The sequence below is a fragment of the Cervus canadensis genome, chromosome 2 (genome assembly GCF_019320065.1).
Source record: "Cervus canadensis isolate Bull #8, Minnesota chromosome 2, ASM1932006v1, whole genome shotgun sequence".
In the NCBI taxonomy this organism is placed as follows: domain Eukaryota; kingdom Metazoa; phylum Chordata; class Mammalia; order Artiodactyla; family Cervidae; genus Cervus; species Cervus canadensis.
In genome coordinates this window covers 72,938,739-72,962,202 of record NC_057387.1, presented here as the reverse complement: position 1 = coordinate 72,962,202, position 23,464 = coordinate 72,938,739, and the positions used below count along the sequence as shown (strand labels likewise).

Genomic DNA, 23,464 nt, shown 5'->3' with positions numbered 1-23,464 from the left:
CATGCTGCAACAAAGATTGAAGACCCCACATCCCACAACTAAGATGCAGCATAGCCAAAAAAAAAAAAAAATCCAAAGTAAATAAATAAAAAATTTAAAAGAAAATGATCTTCCACTTGCACCCACCCTCATCTCCAGTTCCTTGTCAGAATTTTCACTCTTTAATATCACCTCAAAGATCTGTCTGCTCACCTCTACACACACACACACACACACACACACACGTGCACAGATGTGTGTATGTGTATATGCCAAGGCAGACTTCCCTTTCTCTGCTCTAAAGCCTTCTCTTCATACTCCCACAGCTCCTGGGTATACCTTGGACACTGTACTGTAATGATTGATTATTTGCCTGGCATCTCCACTGTAAGCCCATTGAAGGACAGTGTCTTCATATGTATCTACATGTCCAGCCATCAGTTCAGTGTGTGGTAGCAGTGGGTACTCAAAAACAGTCTGAATTAATGAGTAAGAGATTGAATGAATCAGGGGTAGAATTACATTTTGAAAAATGATCTCAGCATAATCTGTTCCAGATAAAATGTCAATCAGGCATATATACTGTTCTAACTCCTAAGTGGAGTAAAATTAAAACAATTATGTATCACAATAATTTCTGATACAAGAAAATTAGAATTAAAAAAAGTACTCTCATCCATGGACAGATTCCCTATATTATCTCCAGATGTCACAAGTGAATCTGCCTCTCAAAAATCACCAATCTCCCCCTCACAAAATGCTGATATGCCTCATGCCCTCAGAGTCTTGAATCACAACTGAGCAAACTAGAAAAATAACCTGATTTTATGGGAAAATGGGAGCTCCTGGGTTGGTGTTCCCATTTTGACAGGTATATTTTTCTTGGGCAATGGCTTAATTCAAAGCCTCACCAGAAGAGACATTTGGAAACATGGGACCTTTCAGTAATTCTCCAATCATTCCATTGGCAGCTCCCTTGTGGCACTAAGGCATGGAACTTGCCTAGAGCAGGGCTCCTAGGCCAGGCTGCCTGGCTTTGAATTCCAGCTCTTCCACTCTCTGGCCTTCTGACTTTGGGCAGCCTCACTGATGCCTGAGTTTTCTCTCTGGAAAGTGAAATAAGACCTACCTTTAGGAACTGGTAGGAAGATAAAATGGGTTCATTCAGGTAGAGTACTGAGAAACGCATCTAGTAAGTAGAAGGCAGTCAATAATTGTCACCAGTAACACTATTATTTCACTCCTATTATAACTGGCTCTGAAAAGCCTGAAGAGAGAAATTCCCCAAGACAGGAGGGGGTAGGGAGGGTGCACTTACTGATTTGGTTGTTCAGCTTGAATGCAATGTCCAGCTGCAGGATAAATAGCATGAACTGGAACCAAGGACTCATCTCCATGGAAGGGAGGGGGATGTGGACAGAAAACACAATGTCATTGGCTTCAATTTCCCTTGGAATCGCTTCCTCGATGTCTCGGATCTTGTCACATTGGTTGGGTCCCCAAGGCATTAACCATTTTGCCTTGTGATGGTTTTTACGGACATCCACGCATTTCACTGACATGTAGGATACTGCCGTTGTGGGTCCTGGAGCTGAAAAGAGAATGTTTTTCTGTTTTAGAAGAATCATCCATGCAAGTACCTAATTCTGGCTAACATTCTTTCCACTACTGTCCTCTCCATTTTTCACACTGCCTTCCATAACTTAGGATCATTAATATCAAGTGTTAGTCGCTCAGCTGTATTCAGCTCTTTGCAACTCCCATGGACTATAGCCCATCAGGCTCCTCTCTCCATGAAATGCTCCAGGCAAGATTTCCTTTCTCCAGGGGATCTTCCCGATCCAGGAATAGAGCCTGGCCTCTAGGTCGCAGGCATATTGTTTACTGTCTGAGCCACCAGGAAAGTCTATTAATACCAAGTGAGTAAAAGTTACTCAGTCATGTCCAACTCTTTGTGACCCTATAGACTATACAGTCCATGGAATTCTCTAGGCCAGAATACTGGAGTGGGTAGCCTTTCCTTTCTCCAGGGGATCTTCCCAACCCAGGGATCGAACACAGGTTTCCCGCATTACAGGTGGATTCTTTTTACCAGCTGAGCCACCAGGGAAGCCAAAAAATACTGGAGTGGGTAGCCTATCCCTTCTCCAGCAGATCTTCCCGACCCAGGAATCAAATCAGGGTCTCCTGCATTGCAGGCAGACTCTTTACCAACTGAGCTACCTATTAAGGAAGCCCTATTAAAACCAAGAGATCTCCCAAATCCAGGTGAGGATCCTTCAGTGATCTCTAGAGGTGTCATAATACCCAAGAGCCTTCTCATTGTATTCTTTCAATAAATAACTGGTGATTGAAAACACGTGTAGCCAGTTTTGTTCAGTTATCTCCTCACGCCAAACAAATGTCACAAGAATCAACTATGCTTCACTTTCACCTGCTTGAAGGCTTGGAGGGCACTGGGGCTTCACAGAACACAGTGTCTGAAGTCAGGAAACCTGGGGTCTGAGGCATGGTCGAATGACTTACTCTCTGGTAATTTGGAATAAATTGGTTAAACAAAGTATATCTCTTCAGGATCCTCATCTGAGAAACAAGATGGTTGGCTTCTAAAATTCAATCAAGATGGTTGGTTTCTGAGGCTTTTCTACACTCTGAAATTCTACAACACTGCTTTTGATTGACAGAATTATTTTGACTTTGGGATCCCAATGAAGGTACCTATCAGAGAGTGGGAACCCAAACACTGACTTGACACTTTAGGGATATACTAAAATATGATCCCTGCATTTTGAGAGGGATCATTTGATAGAACATTAACAACACAATTTTGTAATTATAAAATGGCCATATCACTATAAAAGAAAAGTTTCAAAATACAGAAATGTTTAAGTTCAAAACAACATTTACCCAAAATCCCACTTGAGAGAAGGAACCACTGCTGTAAAAATATCAAAATATTATGTTTTTTCTATCAGTGTATACTAAGATAAAAATTCATAGAGGAATTAATTTGTATAACTTTAAAATACATAGTAATATTAACATATGTTTTTGTAAAATAGGGTCATACCATACATAGTTTTGTAGTGTTTTCTTTTCTATTCACTTAGCAAAGCAAAGTAGCACAGTGGTAAATAACACAACCTGTGGAGCCAAACTGCCTGGCTCTGTCATTTCTGGTTGTGTCACCATTAATTCAAGCTAGCAAAGTTAGGGGTGAATTTCTAAACCTGTGTGTGTATTACTTTTACTATCTCTTAAATGGCAATCCTAGTAGTAACTATCTGAGTCACTATATACATTAAACAAGTTGACCTATGGAAAGCATTCAGAACAGTGCTTGAAAGTACATGAAAAAATACAAAATTTTAGCTGTTATATGTAAGTATTTTCCATATAATTAAAAATTTTCATCTAGTGGTTGCAAAATAATCATGTGATATACCAATTTAATTTACTTACACCCGAGCCCCTTGATCTGAAAAGGTTGTCTATAAATAAGAATAATTCTTTACCTAATATGTTTTGTTAGTAATTTACCTCAGCTCTTCCATCTGCTGCCTTCATTTGTTTATGGCATATTTTAATACTACAGAGAAGTTCCAGATCTCATATATAATCTCTCCCTTATATTTTTTCCACTCTTCTGTATATAGAGAGATTTTCTAATTTCCAGATTCAGTAGTCACCTTTTTACTTTCTATTATTTTTAACAATTTCATTTTTTAAAAACTCTTAAATAGTTGATCCACTTGAAATTTGGTTTGCACCAAGGGATGAAGTAAAAATCTAATTTTTCTAAATCTTTAAATTATTCCTTACTGAACAAATGCTTCTCTTTTGTTGATTTATGATAGCACCTTTGTCTTATGTTTACCAATAGATTTTTTTCTGGACAACCTACTCTATTCCATGTACTGTACTTTTTTTCTTTTTTTCCATGTATTGAACTTTAAATTCATGGCTCAACCAACTGATTTTAAATCATGTAAATGAATGGTTTATATCAATATCTGATAGAGTAAAACCCCTCCCCTACTCCATTTAATATTTGTATTTTTTGTTGGATTTGACTGAAATTACAGTAACTCTATAAATTAATGTGGACAAAGTCAGTCTCCTTTCCCAACACTTAGTTTTTTCACCTAAGAACAGAGATTACGTCTTTATTAAATGTAGTCCATTTTGATATCTCTGAAAATTTTCATTGTTTGCTTCATGTAGATCCTTCTATTACAATATATTTTAAAATCTATTTATAAAGCTTTTCTCTGAAAGTAGTGAATGGAAAACATAAATTATGGTTTATGTTCATGGTTTAAATATCTTTAATTTGGTACATATGATACTTGATGTACTGTGCTTTCAGACACTTAATGAACAGAAATCATCTCTTATTTGGAAGAGATCAAATAGCAACTAGAGGAATATATAAAGTAAGAGAAAAAAATCATTTATGACTCGAGTATGTATTATGTATTATTAATACTTTGCCCTACTTCTAATACTCAAATACACATTTTTCTACCCCTAAATATCCATCCTAATGATAAATTTTGAGAAGTAAAACGTTATAGTCCCAGGAAGCTGGGATAATGCCTACTAAAATTTATCAGAAAACATAACACTGCTGAACTCTATCTGTAAGCCCTTCAGTGCAGTATCCTGAATACTGCAACACAGAGCCGCCACTAATTCAAACCAGAGAAGTTTTTCTTTAAAACTCAAAATGTATCATGAAGACATTTTATACCTAATCCATCTGAAATCAGACATCTTACTTATTATTAGAAATATGAATCGATCAAACTTTGGTCATCCTGACTCAGCTAAATAGTCCACCAACGTTACAAAGATCAAGTGGCATATTTAACTAAACTCCTTTTAATGTGGTTAGAGGTATAAACAGGGAGACGAAAGTCATGAATTCTATTTTTGGCTAACATACTCAAACTGACTATTTGCTGCAGAAAATAGTTACTACATTTTAAAACTTCTATTCTTCCAAAATGAACCTAACCTTTTTTCATTTCTTTTTTTTTTTTAATCCTTTTGAAAAACAAGTCACTCTCTTCTTAGACCAAAATGAAAAATAACTATCTGAGTTTCTAGTTAACCTCCAAAGCCACATTCCAAACTTTAATAACAGAGAAGCTGAACACTTTACGGGCACAAAGGCCGCATTTTTAATGGACATGGTGAACGCCTGCCTTTGTAGCAGCCTGAATTATTTTCATTCTTTCATTAGTCTAGTGTTTCTCGCAGAGAGAAAAATATCCCAGGAATACTAATATTTTCATAAACATTATAACTTGGAGAAGCCACAAGTGCATCTCAAGCTATATGAGAATCACAAGTATTTTTCTCCACTTGAGTAAATCTAGTCTAAAAAAACCTTCTGCATAACTTTAAAAACCTGAAGCTAATTCAACATTTTCCATTTCTAGGAGTGCTCAAAAGGCAAAACACTTGTTTGAGAAAGTAAACAGACATGCTGATAGTTAAACAGAATAATGTTTCCTGAATAATATATTTACAGTTCAAGACAACTTCCTACTCCAGCTAAAAGTGAATTTCCAGGTGTTTCTTAAGTAGAGAGCATATCAATGTAAACCAAAAACAAAGTCTACAGCTACTAGCTGGCTGGCTACTGTAGCAGGTGTTTTCATCAGCTATGGCCAGTGAATACACAGGTCACAAAACAGTGTTTAAAAGTCAAAAGAACTCTGATTTCTGTCTTTAAATTTTTTTAGAATTGTGAAAGATTTTATTGTAAGAGAAAAGAATGAGATGCGAGAAGCTGAAATTACCTGTAACCTTTGAACAAGCCCCAGTTGACTAACCAACAGTTATACATAAGGAAGGCCTCAGTTAGTCACCAGCGTGGTTTTAGGGATTAATAGTTTGTGTATTTAAGAAGGGGGCTGGATGGATTCAGGTCAACAAACTGAGTCATGTTTGCTCAGGTGAAAGCTAAAAATAACCACTCCTCAGTGTTCCTAGGATAGTAATATAATATCATCCAGCTGCCTTGGCACACATTTTAAATGTCCCCTCTACCCATCCATATAACATTTAGTTGAAAACAAGTGGCCTAAAGCTACTTCCACATCAGTACAATTTAGTAGAGCCATCAGGCCCAAAATGAATATGCCCAGGCACTGTGGACGGGTTAGTCTATGCGGGTTAATACCACTCTCCCAGGAAGGCACCAAAGCTACTCTTTGAAAATACCTTCACAAGCTACCCTTTGAAAACACCACCCCATTTTAAGACCAGTCCTCTTTACCATGTTAAACATAAGCTGTATTTTCTACTTTTTAAATCTGTATTTTTAACACCATACTTTTGGCCTCCACCTCTCCACTATAATGGAGAACTGTGAAATCTGACACTATACAACCTTTAATTTTAAAGTGATAGGAAATCAATAAGACTTCTAATTCAAGGCTGTGGAAAACTGAACAAACACAACTTGAAGCCTCTTTGAAAAGTTGGTGACCTTTCAGTGAATTTATTACTAAGGGTCATATTGCATTCACCAAATATACCTTGAGTACCTACTATACATGAAGTACTTAAGTGAACCTAATAGACACCAGCCACGTGGAATGTAAAAATAATGGGGAAAACAGACAATACATAAATAATTACAGGAAAAAGTAATTATAGCTGTGGTGATACTATATTTACCCTGACATTACCTGAGAAAGGGCAATAGTTGGATATTTGGAAGCTAGGAGAAATGAATTCACTAGAATGAGGCAAAAATTCCAGTCACCATTACAATGTAACCTTGAATAAAAACTCAAGTGAACAATGACTAAACCTGTACTTCTTTTGGAAGAATATTCATTGACTCCAGTCAGCTTCCTGTTATGGCATCTCAAATGGCTGTCCAGTTTACAAATTGCTATCTGGCCAACCACTACCGCTATCATGCTCAAAGTTGACTCAACATCAAATCATTAGCCCCTACTCCCGCCAAACCCCATAATTAGAGAGTTGGACAGAGATACAAGACTTGGTCGCCTCCTAGAAAATTTAAAATAAAATTAAAACAACATGCTGACATGACACATGGTCTCCATTTAAGCCAACACAGACTATTTATTTCTTTGCTTTATTACAAATAAAGACGATTCCTTTAGCAATTATCTAGAAGTATTACTATTATGTGGGCACTGTGCTACCTAAAGATAGAGACAAATGACAGTCCCAGAGCCTGAGTTGCTCACACAGTCTAGTGTGGGAGGGTGAGTAGCTGGCAGAGAAGGACATCCTGATTGAAACGTGCCCTTACAGATGTTTGCACAGGATGCATCATTTGTGAAGGGGGCTGGGAGAGCTGCTTGCCTGAGGCCTGGACTTAAACTTCAAAGAGAGCAGGTGTTCATTAGCCGGTGGAAAAGGGGACAGGAGTGGGGAAGGCACTGAAGAAGAGCATGTGCTGGGTCAGAAGATAGCTAGAAAATCACAGTACCGTCGTCCCTATGTGTCCACTAAGAATTGCTTCCACAACCCCCACAGATACTAAATTCTGAGGATGCTCAAGTCCCTTCTATAAAATGACACAGTATAGTCAGTCCTCCTGATCAGCAGACCAGTCCCTGGCTGGTTGATCTGCAGATACTGAAGGCTAATTGCATGGTCTGTGTTTGAGGATTAAATTTAAAAAGTGATCATTTAATAAGTGAAAATGCTGGACCACACCAACCTTGGTACAGCCCTTGGCTTTTTCTGACCAGTGGTACAGTTCTCTCAAGGGCTTTGGCTTCTGCTCCCAAGAGTCTCAGCTTCACTTATATAGCAACATAAAGAAGAGACCCACAAACAACAGAATTTTTATTTGGGGCGGGGGCGGGGCGGGGCACGGATCTTTCCTTCTAAGACAAGCTGATATCTTGGAGGTAGCTACAAGGTAGCTAACAGGGTGCCCCAGAAGGAATGGAGAAGGCAATAGGGTCTCCAAAGAGCTTTGCAGTCTCCATTATCAGGAATAGCCATCACTGAATGAGAGGAAGACTCTCATCGAAACCAAAATGATATTTCAAGATTAATCTGCTTTGGGTTCAAGGTGAAGGAATATGGAAAATAGACCAGGTAAAGGGATAATTCATGTTCATAAGCATTAATAACCAGAACCCCTCAAAGTAAAAACTAATGATTTTAATTAAAAATAGTCAACCATTTCAGAAATATTTTAGAGAATTTTCTTTTTCTAATAGCATCCTAGCTAACAAAAATGAAAAAAACAAAAACCATACACACTGATTTAAAAACACAATCATTTCATGATGTCTGTATGTCAAATCATTATGCTGTACACCTTAAATTTATACAGTGCTGTATGTCAACTACATCTCAATAAAGCTGGACAAAAAAATTTTCTTAATAAAAACATGCAGACAACTGCTAACAGATACTTTCTGCTGACTCAAGAGGGAGGTTGATTTAACTCTTGAAATCTAGTCTTAATTCAAAATCTGCTGTCATGATCTCTGCACCTCTATAAACATGAATAATTGATTTATCAATTTTTCATAATCCCATTTATTCTCTTTGCCCCCCAAAAGATTTTGGTTTACCAATGAATATTAGACTTTTACTTTTAAAAAGGAGTTGAAACTGATTTTAAAGGATGGAATTAATGTTTGGGGCATTAAAATTACTTGGTCTATGACTATATGTTAAAAGTAGAGAGTAGATGCAACAGCTGGATAATTTAAGCCCCCACAACTTTCACCTGAACTACTGATACAACGCTAAATGGCTCAATATCCATTTCACTTTGTAATATAAAGAAAACTTCCACTGCCTGGGTATGAATGGTATGTATAAGACATTTATAAAAGATTATATACTCAAATTGGTTCTAAGCTTTGCCTATCCGAATATCTATGCTTGCCTAAATGAGAATTTATAAGACATAAATTAGGCATTTAAGTCCATTGGACAGTTCCAGGGTTTGCTTAGAATTCTTTGATCCCCTCCCAAGAAAGGGCATGAGGGAAAGAGGTACATAAATGGCAAAAACCAAGGAGACCAGATGAATATCTTTTATACAACCACAATTTTTATTCAAAGACCCCCCTCCAGAAAAACACTTATTTAACATAAAGGAATCTGGCTAAATTTAGAAATTAGCATTTAAATGTATTAAATAGAGCTCCCTCAGAGACCCTACCTGCCTTTCTCAAATTCAGAAACCTCCCACATGAATTCTAGTTAAAAAGATACATGTGGCATATACCATAGGGACAAAGTAGCCGTGTCATATTATCTGATTTAGTTGTGAGGTTTCAGACACTAGCAATTCCTTGAGCTGATTCTAGTTACTGTTCCCACTAGGTCAGTTTCTAAAAAAGATTTCTTAGCATCTACCACAACATGTACCTCAGTTTTAGAATGTCTCATAATAATGACCACTTCAAAATTTTCAGCCAAAGAAAGTGTAAATACTTGTGTTAAACTGACTTAGTGCTTTGGAATTAACTGACTCAGTCTGTTAATTCCTTTACTGAAATTGCTCTGAAGTTATAATGGCCAGACACTCTACCTCTGCCACTGATTTGAAGATAAAATTCTCCTATATTTCAACCAGACCAATTAAATCTTACTAGATTACTAAGTGAAATATTATTTTACAATTCAATTTCAATTATTGGAGAACTGAGAGTGGATGTACAGGACCAAGATCTGGGGAAGTAATTTTCAGAATTACCCTAGCTATGCCCTAGTGCATGTAATGGGGTACACTAAGTGATATGTAATTCATTCTTGCCAGCAGTTTTCAGTAAGTAGTAATTAATTATGCTAACATCTGTTCTAGGAAAGCTAAATTTTTAAACATAGCAGAACAATCCTCTACACTAACCTACCACTATCAACACACACACACCCCACATAGCAGAGTTGAATGCAAAGTAGTTTGTACTGTACACACACAATTCAAGCACATATTTTAAAACAGCTCCCTACAACAGAAACTTATGAATAAATGACATTTCGACATCAAAGTTTCATAAATTGTAGCAAACACTTGGTGTAATTCATTCTTTCTTTTAAAAAATATTGAAAAGTAGTATATGTTTATATCTTAGTATGAGAGGATTTTAAATGCTTAGCCGGCAACCTCAATTGTTCTGGAGCCAAAGATGTAACAGCTTTGAAGAATAGAAGAATTACTCTACATTTGTCAGAATCCACACAGCAAACATGAAGCACCACTTGGCTTCCATTATTTGCCTGGCTTGGATCCCGTGGAACTGAGGAGTGTTGGAACCAAGAGGAAAAAAAAAATTAGAGTGCTTTGGGAAACTGAGCCAAATTCTTACATAGTATTTGAAATGCTGTGGTAAACATGAAGTTTCTTCAGGCTCAAGATTAGTGCCAGGTTTTTTTTTTCTTTTTAAAAAAATAATAAAATGCACATAAAGAGCCCTGCCAGAGGTTTAGCACATAAAATCTGCCAACCATTAGACATGCTAATTGGGGGAGCAATCCCAAATTCAGGTTAAAAAACTGACCCTCAACTTTGGTGTCTGGCAACAAAGAGCGATTAAATTAAGAAGCTTGACAAGAGTATATCAAATCACCGTTTCTAACCTCTAGCTCTGAAAAATACCTACAGTTACTGTTTCTCCATCACTTTAGAAATACTCAGAACACTATAAACTAAACACACATGAAGTGAACAAAAAAGGCCTCCAAAGAAAAACCAAATGGCTCATCTGTTGATCCTATTGCTCATCACTCGGCAAACCAGTTATCTGGGCTGAATTTTTGACTTTGTGCCACTGTGTCAAAATCAGCCACCATTCAGCCAAAAGGCTGTGGAATGCAGCCAAGACCACCTATGGAAAGTGAATTATAGCATCTTATAATTTACTACCTTGGCGATGATCTCATAAACCCAGCATGGAGGGCAAACCACCTCTTGTGTGGGAAATCTCTCAAGAGTCCCTATAGAGGCCCCCAAAGCTGCTCTGGCAGAGTACTGGGGTGGGGAAGACATCAAGTTAGCCAGCTGGCTCTACAAGCCGGTGAGCTTGCCACTGGCACATCTGTGGGGTGACACTCTAGGGTTAGAAAACCTTCAAATTAAATCTTCTAGGAGAAACAGCTGCTTTGTTCTGAAGTATGTATGACACTCTATAATAATGTCACACTTCTATTACCTATAATTATTATTATCAGACATATATTTTTATAAATTACAGATATTCTACTTTTATCAATATTATCGATGTTAAAAATAAACATGAACATTAACTAATATATGACTTGCACACTGCATTTTACAAAGTGCTTTCAGACACTTGGATTATTAAACAGGGCAAGTTGGCATTATAATGGTCCCCACTGCATATGCATTAGATTGGTGATTTTCTCCCACCAGTAAGTGGCACAGCTGGGACTGGAACTCTGGTCTTCACTTCACATTTGCTGCTCCTTCTAATACACCACACTGCCTCGATCGCCAGCTTATTTATTAGCCCTCACTACTTATTAGTACCTGAGAGGTGACTTGCAGAGCAAAATGATGGCTAAGGATGACTGAATAGGACCATAAGGAGCTCCACAGACAAGGCACTACCTAGCACCACCGAGAGCTTCTCTGGAAAGACTACAGTCAGCAACAGATGGCCTCCACCAAGTTCCATAAAAGGGTGACGGAATAACAGGCTCCCAAAATACACTCAACTCACTCGAAACTAATTTTACTAGAGTTTTGGTTCTAACCTCAAATTCTGGGCCAGCAGTCTGGGATATTTCACCTAGAGAAGATCCAACTCAAGGAACACATGATGAAGTTGCCATGGAAGAATCTGTGACAGACCTCGTAGGCAGAATAAGGGCCAAGGATACAAATGAGAGGCAGAGGCTGAATTCAGAGCAACTGAAGGAAGAATTCATTGATAATCTGGGTAGACAGACAATGGCACAACTTGACTCAGGAAAGGGCGAGTTCTCCACCACATCCATGGAAACGTTCAGAAAATAACTGAATAGATAAGAGCCTGAACTAAATAAGTTTTTCTCAGTGACAACAAAATAGGAAAGTCACAATGTATTAACACATTCAGGATATTAGGGAATGGAGACCTTAGGGTCCAATAAAGAGGGTCATGGAGTTTACTGATTTATTTTTTCTCCATATTCTGATCCATTTAGGAAAAGAACAAAAGTACAGGACATGCTGAACGGTCAAAAATTTAGTGTTGGGCAGTACAAGTTGAGGCTAAGGTCAAGCAAGGTCTGTTAATGACTTTATCTGGAATTTCACAAATGTTAAGAATAATCATTTCCCCTTCCCTGATTACTCAAGAAAAACTGGACCTTATACTCTGTGAATTCCTTAAAACTGGAGGTAGAGGTACATGTTAAGGGTAAACTGAAATTTTAATGGTCACATTCTTAGGAATTGGGTTTTTTAAAACACTGAAATAACAAAAAATTGAGTAAAGTCACTATAGGACTCCTCTGGTTGGTCCAGTGGTTAAGAACCCACCTGCCAATGCAAGGGACACAGGTTTGAACCCTGCTCCGGGAAGATCCCACATGCCACAGAGCAACTAAGCCCTTCTGCCACAACGACTGAAGCCCATGACCCCAGAGCCCATGCTCTGCAATGAGAGAAGCCACCGCACCACAACAAAGAGTCGTTCCTGCTCCCTGCAAAGAGAGAAAGCTCATGTGCTGCAAGAAAGACCCAGTGGAATAAAAAATTTAAAAAAGGTAAAGTCACTAAATACAGGTTAAATATTTTAATATTTTCATCAGGTCCAGGTGTTAGCTCAAGTCCCATCTCCTTCATTCAATTTGTTAAATACCTATAACATGCCAGCATCTAAGGCCTCCACCAACTTCCCATCAGTAACAAATAATCCTTACACTACCTCTGATGTCACTATCATCTGGTCTATGTCTCTTTTAGAGCCTTTTACTTTATTTGTAAACATAGCTTCTGAACCCTACAAAATTATAAGTTCCACTGGGGAGGGACCAAGTCTTATATAGCATCAAGCACAAAGATTGAATATATAGATCCTCCGAACCTGAAATGAACTATTTACATTGAAGAGTCTTTATGTCATAATAAACACATTGTTATGCTCGATTTATCTAACAAGCTTTTATCAAACATCCATTAGATTATTTAAATATGTCTTTAGTGTATCACATCCATGGCCCACCTATACCAAAGAACAATTTAGACTAGCATTCAGAGAGTTTGGGAAGAAGCCACGGCTGCCTTCTGTGATGCCAGCCTCACAATTGTACATATGCTCATTTCCACTGAGCACATGATGGTTCACGCAGATCTTCATTAACCTATATATGAAATGAATACTGAATTTTGAGGATAAAAATGAACTTGTCCTAAACTGAAACATGCACACCCCAATCCACAGGAAAAAAAAAAAAAAAAGTAAATTCACACACCAAAAGAAGGTGTATAAGACAAACAGCAGACAAGCAAAAAATTCTTCCAAAGGGTTTGCAGCCAATATTAAAATTATAGAAGCATGTTTAGATACTACTCTTTAGCATATTTCCTGGAAACTAAAGTTCACCAAGGTAAGATAGTTATTTACCCTGCCAACACTGCCTTGAAGGGATCAAGGCCTGCACAATGGAAAGAAAATAGGAGACAAAATGAGATAAAATATTCACATCTTAGACTTAAAGAATCCACCTGCCAAGGCAGGAGACACAGGAGACATGGGTTCGATTCCTGGGTCGGGAAGATCCCCTGGAGAAGGAAATGGCAACCCACTCCAGTATTCTTGCCTGTGAATTTCAAGTCACTTCCTTTTAAAGGCATCAAATCATACTTTTGAGACCAAATCTACAAAACAGTTCAGACAGAAACCTGCTGTCTGTATGATCAATTGACCTTGCATCTCTAAATGAGTTTTTCTTTCTGGTCCAATGAATTACATATGAAAGTTCTCAAAAGAGTAGCAAAGCAAAGCAGTGGAATATTTGACATTCAAGGAACTGTGGGGCACAGGATGGTACAGAAGTCTTGAGATGACACTCAGAGCTTCTGAATGGTGACAGGCAAATGCAACTGTGACCAGAGTGAAGATCTAGTTAGGGTAAAGACTCTGAGGGCATGGGAGTGAGAGAGCGAAGTTAAGGATGTCCAAGTTCTTTGCATGGGCCATATCATTTGCTAGGAGAGGGATCAAAAGAAACTGAGTGATATGTCATATGACAGTCAGACTATATAGAAGTTGGAGTATAAAGCTTATTAAATCGAAGAGCTCAGTTTATATGAAGTGGGGGGCGTTACAGCTAAAAGGTCAAATACACAAATGACTAAGATTTGAAAGAGTAGTTAGAATTATTCTAGGTGGTTCCAATGTTGCAAGTTCGAAGGAAGAAAATCTGAGAGCAATAAAAATCAGACAGTCCAAAGTTGACCTAACCAGTTGAAGACAATCAATGTGAGGAAGGTTCCTGTTACTAACACTTGGTAAGTGCAAAGAGTACAGAGGATGAGCGGGCTTCCCTGGTGGTCCAGTGTTTAAAAGTCCACCCTGCAAGCAGGGGACACTGGTTCAGTCTCTGGTCTGAGAAGATCCCATATGTCATGGAGCAACTAAGCCCATATGCCACAACTACTGAGCCCACACGAAGCAATTACCGAAGTCTGGTTGCCTACAGCCCATGCTCCCCAACAAGAGAAGCCATCGCTCGGGGAAGCCCCTGCTCGCTACAACTAGAGAAAGCCTGTGTGCAGCAATATAGACCTACCACAGCCAAAAAATAAAATAAATCTTTAAAAAAAACAAAAAAGTGCAGAGGACATCTGCCCTGGATGGGGATGAAAGACTGCCTTGAGGCCTTCTCCATCATTACATTTCATGAGCACTCTTTATAGGTTCAGAGCTTCAACTCTGGCCACAAATTGGCTTGCTACTCCTGAATTACTACAAGTTTGAGGATAAGAATCTTGGTGGAATAAATTATCCCAGGGATGGGAATTGTGGCTTTCTAGCACTAGATATACCACTAAGCAGACAAAGCATTCGACCAAGCTTGAGCCCCCAGTTCTCTCAACTGTAAAAGGCAGTGCTTTTACTGCTAGACACTCCTGACTTAGAAATGTTTCCACTCTAAAGATAATTTATATATTCCATGTCATGGTGAAAGTCATTCTTTTTAAGGTTAAAACATACCCTTTTAAATTAGAATCAATGTATAAGCTGATACTATAGGCTGTCATGCCTTACCCATCTAGCCCCTTCTCTCATTTTCCTTGTTATTTTCACATCTGTTAGAGGAAAAGACTGTAATCTCCTACACTTTCTGTTGCCTGTTGAGGCCGAAATGGGCTCTGGGTGTTTTCTATCTTCCAACAACTAGTGATATCAACAAACTATTCCGGACAGTAAGGGCAAGCTAGAGCCACCTGTGTATGTAAAATTTCATCCTGATGAATTCAGCACAATGAAATATACTCTATAATAAATACTATGGGAAGGTGGTCCAATCTACTCATAACGAAAACATTTAGGGAAAAAAACAAAAAGCTCCATTCCAGCTTCTAGCTGATGGCCCATACACTCACAGTATAACACAACACAAAGACATTCCAATACAATGAAATAATCTGGAGTATGTCCAAACTCTATTTTTCAGGATGATAGAGATAGGCTCAACAGAGCTGAGTCTACTATTCAGAAGAAATGGAAATCGCGGCAAACACTGCCCTAAGCCAAAAGATCATGGGCAAAATTTGCTAACAAGACATCAATTCATAACATTCATTCAGATTTTCATTTAAACTGCTGGGTTCTTAATATATTTCAAAGTTTATTCAGATTGCCCTTCATGAAAAAAAGTTCCATAAGAGAAAACAACAATTACTGTGCAGCAAGGGAAATGTTTTCACTGGAAAGATTTTTTAGATTATTGTAGGCATCTACAAAAACATAATAAGAGAATTTAAAAGTGAGGGCTCTAGGCTCAGAAAAACTTGGGATCAAATTCCAGCTCTATTACTTACTAGCAATTTAGCTGGGCTATTTACTACATAGCCTTATAAAACGCCAGTTTCTCCTTTGAAAAGTTTGCCGAGAGAACCCACCTTGTAAGTTTGTTGTAAAGATAAAAATAAGTAATAAAAAGAGTCCATCACACACAGTACCTCGCACATAGCAAGGTCTTAATGAGTGTTAACTATTGATAGTAAGGATGCTGCAAGCAGATGGCGAAGAAGAATCTGATGGGAGATGGCAACATACTCCTTGCTCTCTATCCTGTCTCTCCCTCCTCCCTCCAGGGATGTGTTTATCTAAACATTCAAAGAACTAAAAGGTCTGAAATTTGGGTCATTAAAAACAGAGGCTCTCAACAGTCAGAGAGGATACTATCAGAATTTTGACTTGAACATCTAAGATGTCTTTCCCTAAGAAATATCCCAGGGATATCCTAAGTAGCATGCTATTTGAACACAGAACTAGCTCTTAATTTTCTCCTCAGCGAAATGGGATTTTAACATCTTTTTTCACATTTTCATAAATTATTAGAAAATAACTATAGCCAAGAGTATTAATGTAGGCCTTCCCTACTCCTCCCTGCAGATAGGCAATGCTGGTCTGCTGCATGCCCTCGTCTGGTCCCCAACAAGCGTTCCACTATCACTGCCAAATGGATTCTTTGAGTTTTCATGACACATAGTCAAGAGAAAAGGGACAAGTAGAAGAGAAGGGCTTGGATTACAGAGAATTTTACCTGCGGCGGTTTTAGGGGTATTTTGGAAGACAGAGGTTAGAAACATCAAAGAAAATGGGGATTTCCAGAAGCAATGCTACTGATTATGTCTTCTTTACTGTGTTTCACAGTATGAATAGAGAACTTCAGTTATTATACTATTTTAAATTCATTTTTGGTGGATTGCCCATTTCTCTGACAGAATCACTACTTCAAGATGAATCAGTTAGGTCAGTCATGTCTTTAAATAGGGGCTGCATTAAAAAAAAAAAAGATAATAGGTGCAAAAACTTCATACAAACCTCTGGCAGGACTTATTTAATTAGCACATAACACATGACATTGGGAAGATGGAAAGGACTGACATTTTAGAAAGGCAAGTTAGGGGCTGACCATATGAGGTCTGAGCTGTAGCTATGCTAGATCATCATTTTATTTCAATATCGTGTTCAAAGTCTGAGCTCTTTACAGTCAGAGAGCTGCACAGGCCTATTCCCTCTTAATATTCCTGGCTACCCTGTACCCTTACCTCCACTCCAGAATTTTTCCACCTCAGCACTATTGACATTTTGGGCTAGATAAATTTTGTGGAGCTGTTCTGTGCACCATAGGGTATTTGACAGGAGCCCTGGCTTCTATTTACTAGTGGCCAGTAGCATCTTCTCTCCTCTCGAATGTAGTGAAAATCAAAAATGTCTCTAGACACTGCCAAATATCCTCTGGGGAGGTGGGGGGTAGGGGTGGGGGTCAAAATTAACCCTGGTTAAGAACTCCTGCTTTATCCCAATCCCTCAGACTTAGATGAAGAATTCATACCCTGCTAAACCAACCTGTGACAACTCCCTTTTCAGAGTTTACCACTCGGGGATTCCAGGCCCTCAATCCATAACCATCATAGTTGCCTACATGCTGGACTGGTTGCATTATGCATCAGTTGTCATCTACAAATTATAAATGATTATAAAAGTTACCTGTCGTTGGGTATTTCTTACGAGCCGGGAAGTAGTACAGAGGATTTAACTGGGTTGATTTTCATTCTTATACAGCAGTAAGTGGTAAATATCATTATCTCCATTTAGAGATGAATAAAATGAGGCTCTGAAAATGTAAATAATTCAAACAAGGTCACAGCCAATAAATGGTTGAGCTGGGGTTTAAACCTAAATCCATGCAGGTCCAGAGTCTCTATCTTAGGTCACACTGTTTCTCCTAATGAGAAAAACTAATGCAGACATATACGGGAAGTACATTTGGCATAAGTTACATGAGCTAAAATGGGGAGGTCAGTGCATAGATTGTTATAGAACTCAGTGTTCTCCGAACTAAGCTGATCACCAGTAATAGAGATGTGTTTGTTCTAAGGATACTAATAAGTTGATTTTTGATTTATGGATTTCCTGCTGAAAACAGGAAAATGGTGGTTTCCTGTAAGCAGAAACAAGCAGTATCTGGTTGCCATGGTAGCAGAAGTAAACTTCATCTTGACTGAGAATACAAGCACCATATAGAAACAATAAGTATGGTGAGGAATCTTATCAGAAAAGGGTGTTTTCACCTGGAAAAGAGAAAGTCAAGAGACAGAAATGATATAGTCATCTTATCGAAAAAACCCAAATGAAGTTTTCAGCCAACACAATACTTGAACTTTTTGGCCCACTCAACATTTGAAAAGTCACCGTCTAACAAAAGGGAAGCAGCACATGTTCTAGGTTATTCTAAAAGGAAAATCCAGGATTCATGAGTGAAAATTACAATGAATTATAATACAATCTGGTAAGGGAAGCCAGTTTTTCACTGAATCATAAGAAAAAACATTTAACCATCATAGTGTTTCAACTAGATTGAAAAATTAAACAATTTTAATTGTCTATTGAGCAACTGTCACTGGAATGGAAAAATGCTGGCAGGGAGGCTGTTGGGGAGATCCCAGTGTTGGTAAGGTCAGACTCAACAAATTCTCAGGTCCCTTATAAAACAAGAATCTCTGTTTTTCTAAAGAATTGGGAAATTTCAGATTCCAGTGAAAACAGAGGGTGGGGAAAGCTGGAGGCCTCTATTAAGCGAAGAGCACCAGCAGTAGCTCATTGCCATAACAGGAAAGGCAGACTCCAATCTTGCCTGGGAAGGAAATATTTAGGTGAAACAGGTTAAGAGAGGAAGACCTTGTGGGGGACTTTTTTCTGTTCTGAATAGATGAACACGGGATAGTGCAGTAGGGTTTTTTTTTTTTTTTTTTTTAAAGGATTGTTTTCCAACTCTAAGATACACTGTGATGCATCTTCCTTGGAATTTACAGCCACCTCTCACTATCTGATTTCAAAAATCCATTCAGTATTTTAAAGAAAACAGAAAAAACATCCAGATAAGGAGAAGGCTCTTGAGAGTCCCTTGGACTGAAAGGAGATCAAACTAATCAAGCCTAAAAGAAATCAATCCTGAATATTCATTGGAAGGACCGATGCTGAAGCTGAAGCTCCAATACTTTAGCCACCTAATGCAAAGAGCCAGCTCACTGGAAAAGATCCTGATGCTGGGAAAGATTGAGGACAGGAGGAGAAGGGATGACAGAGGATGATATGGCTGGATAGCATCACCAACTCAATGGACAGGAGTCTGAGCAAACTCTGGTAGACAGTGAAAGACAAGGAAACCTGGAGTGCTGCAGGCCATGGGGTCACAAAGAGTCGAAAAATGACTTAGTGACTGAATAAAGGAGTAATTAGAAGAATAGTTCATTAGCTTTCTTCTAAATGCTAATATTGCCTTTGGCTTCACTATCTTTGATATGCCTCAATGAACAATTCATCACTAGATTCAGAGAATGATGGATAGGACAGGGCTAACCTCAAACTTTCCACTTGGAAAACCAGCCACATTGTAAACTTGTTGGACCTGTCTTGGAAAATAAAATTGTTACAAAGTCAACTTCTGCTAAGGCACACAACCTCCCTTGTAAAAGGGAAGAGGTGCTAAAATAATAACAGGTTTAAAAAAAAAATACTGATTCATCTTACCATATTAAATATGAATAACACTAAGGGAATTTTCCCTATCTCTTCATCTCCAGGACACACAAAGCATTTACATTCTCATTATTTTGCACCCATTAAGTGGGTAGCAAAGATTATTATCCTCCTTCAATTTCTAAGAAAGGGACTACAGAAAGATTCAACAAGTAAGTTGTCCAAGTTGCTCAGTAAATTGAGATGTTTGAAGCTGTCCATTCAGTATTTGCTTAGTATTACAAAGTGACTGAATTCTAACTCACCGAAATTCCTAAAGCTTCTCTCCTCCCCATTTCCAAACACAGGTGAAATTTTCTGCTAAGCACAAAGCTGCCACCAGGTTGATCGTGGACAAGGGGCTCCTATCATGTCAGCACCACGTCTGCAAGAAGCCTGTCACCACACCTGACTTGATTTTCCAACCAGAATCCACCCACTACTTTATCAAGTGAAGTTGATTCTGCTTGGTCATGTCTGGGAAATTTTTAACTCCTTGATTAGCTATTAACAATTGGTTTCACTCAGACGAGACAGAGGACAAAATAATTGTGGTTTTAAAAAATGCCTCCACCATTCTGATTACAAAGGAGGCATGATTAACGAAGTTCCCTTTGTGTCCAGGCTCCATTCCGAGAGCCAGAGAAAGAGCTTTCCACCCCCCTGTTTTGATTGCTGAGTCTTTTCCTACTTGTCTCATCACCCACACAATCTGTTCATAGCCCAAAGAGACAATCCAGCCAGTCTGTGGAGAGTTCCTAAAACATTTATGTCGTGAAAGCAGACAGGATGAACAGGACCTCATCTCACAAAGGATGACGGGACATTCAGCAAAAGAGTTCACAAAGGGAAATACAGACGGAAGGCTCTAGGCTGAATGGATTTGCCCACAATGACTAACACAATGCCTGTCCTTATGGGTATTTGTAAACTTTCTAGTCAATTTACAGCCACCCCCAGGTTTTGTCCCTAAAACCACTGCTTTTAGAAAGCAGTTTTTAAAGAAAATATAATTATCGAGTTAAAGAGGTCAAAATCGGTGCTTTCAGGATCATCCAGTCTCCCTAGACCTTTAAACATGAAAACAGCAAGTAAGACAAAGATTCTTAGCTCAAAGTTCCAGCTCAACCATGTCAGTGGGGCAAGATATGCATATAAAACAGAGCATTGCCTAGCACATAGTAAGTGCTCAGTGAATACTACCTAACATTTTTACCACATCCTGCTGTTTTATTAATGATATTTGTATATATGTCCCGCCTGTCTACTCAGCTAAAGCAGGGCCACCTTATCTTTCTTTGGTACATTTCAGAACATAAGTTCCCTGCCTTCATACACATCTTATTTACAGATGTACAGATCTGTGGCAAGTTACAGACAAGATACTAAACCTAGTCTCACAGCTGGTGAGAAGTAGGTTCCTTGAGATCTCAACTCATTAACTTCATGCTTTCTTTCCATGACAAGATAGATGAGCAGATTATCATGATTTATGCCTCTTGATGTATCTAAACAGATTTCTAATCTGTCAAAGACTCTGAGGACTTACTTTAATGCCCTTGACACAAAGAAAAAAGTAATGAGTGGTAAAGGCCAACATATTTGGCTTTGAGAAAAACATGCCTCTGTTTTTATTTGCCATGGGAAAGCATTACTAGCTCTACATAGCAAATAATCAAAGGCAAGAAGAAGCATAAGGGATTAAATGATATGTCTAGGGAGGCAAATGGGCTACAACCAGATTTCTCTGATACGCCACTCATAGCTTTTTATTAAGTTTATTCTTAATTCAGTACTTTGAATGATATGAATCTTGCCTTGAATTATGCACATCAAATTGTACTTCCAATGATCACCCATACCACAAAGGCCCAGGTCAAACTCCCTAATTCTTAAAAAAAAAATTACTTTTATCTGATCTAGAAAATACTTAGAACACTTAGTCTATTTCAAACACTTTGACCTTAACAAATAACTTCACTTTATCGCTCTTGCCTCTCCAGTCAAATTTAAGTTGCCTGAAGGCAAGATCCATGTGTGCATTCCTTCTATAGCCCATGACTAACCCAGCTCAGGGATTGTAGTAACATGTACCAGCTCATTGTTTGTTCTGCCTCACAGACTTCTGGATGTCCCAAAAAATCTTCGAGTCATCAAAATACCTACTCAAGTTTCCCAACCATTCCCCTCAAATACTAGTCTACTTGGGTAGTCATTAAAGTTTCTCCTGTGCCTTCAAGAACCTCATTTTAGCTGCTAGGACATCCTCTTGCCATTCATTTCACACACACCCATCCAGCTCAGCAGGAGTACATGTTGCAATGAGCTTTGCCTCAGAGCCAACAGCCTGGCCAAGTTCCAAGAATTGTCACTAATGATCTTTACCAGCCAGTTGGTGCTCCAACAGTGGTGCAACATGCACGCACACACACGCACACACACACCCCCCATTTCAACTACTGCTCTAGTTGGAAGAGCTGTGCCTAACAGAGGTTGGTTCCATGCCTAGTTTTATTTTTTAATTGCTACTAAAGGCCTATTCCACCAGACATGAGCAAGCTCTCCAAATATGCTTTCTAGGATAGAGTAGTGGTCTCCATTGATCTATCTTTAACCAAAGGCATAGTAAGTGTATTTGTCTGGGATCTTTTGGTTGCAAAAGATAGGAAACCCTGCATCAAGCTGCTTGAGCAAAAATTAATCAATAAATTAGCAAACAGACAATGAAAAATGTCCAGAGACAGAGTGGTCTTTAGATAGCGATTGTTTTGAGAAGTCAAATTCTATCAACAGATCTCATTTTTTTTTTACAGTCACTGAATTCTAGCTTATATTTTACTAGCTTCATTTTCGGGATTCGTGGGAAGGATTCTAGTCCCAGGCTCATGTTATCTGAGTTCAAGTTCAATAATAAACAGAGAGGACATCTCCTCCTGGTAGCTTCCACAAGTCTCAGACTTCATTCTGATTAGACTAAATTGAGCCACATGCCCCTGTGGCTTGGTCACATCCCATCACTGGAGTCAGAGGTGAAGAATCTCTTAAACCTCATGGTCTGATATTGAGAAAAGGGAGGTACCACAAAGGAAATGAAGAATCCTGCTATCAACGGAATTAGGTTGAACCATTCTCCCTAGTAAGTCTTTCCTCTTTCCCTAATCTCTAAGAAGTTGTACTACAAAAATGGTCAGCTTTGAAAATAGCATACTAAAGAAAGGAAACAGACAAGTCACAAAGGAGTATAAATAGCCAATAAGCATATGGAAACAGGTTCACTCTCACTAGTAACCAAAGATATGTAAATTAATAGAAACAACATTCTTGGCACATTGGCAAAATTGCTAAAAAAATAAAAGTAATGCCTAGTACTGGCCAAGATTCAGGGATTGGAACACTCCCAGGATTGACTTATGAGGTATATGAGTGGTTATTATTGATTTCAAAGGGTAAGCGGAGATTATTATCAAAATCTTTTAAAATGAGCATGACTTTTTTTTTTGGCCATGCGGTATGTGGGATCTTAGTTCTCTAAGGATCAAAGTGCAAAGTCTTAACTACTGTACTGCCAGGCAAATTCCTTTTCTTTGTCTTAACTTTTTGGCATGATTTTTGACCTCAGATAAATTCACAGATGTGAAATTGCTAAAAAAAAAAATAAGGGTATGAATAAAAATTTAGCTACAAGGGAGGTTTTCCCAGTATTGCTACTATATAGCCCCCAAAGAGGAAATATCGTTAATGTCCAACAGTAG

The 23,464-nt window shown here is 38.4% G+C and overlaps 1 protein-coding gene across 1 annotated transcript in view; it reads right to left on the bottom strand.

Moving 5' to 3' along the window:
- WLS (Wnt ligand secretion mediator) overlaps positions 1-23,464 on the bottom strand; it is a 115,188-nt gene that overhangs the window by 73,701 nt on the left and 18,023 nt on the right. Inside the window, exon 2 of the mRNA XM_043461007.1 lies at positions 1,298-1,570. Within this exon, the coding sequence (XP_043316942.1) occupies positions 1,298-1,570 (273 nt within the window). The remainder of the gene's footprint in view (positions 1-1,297; positions 1,571-23,464) is intronic.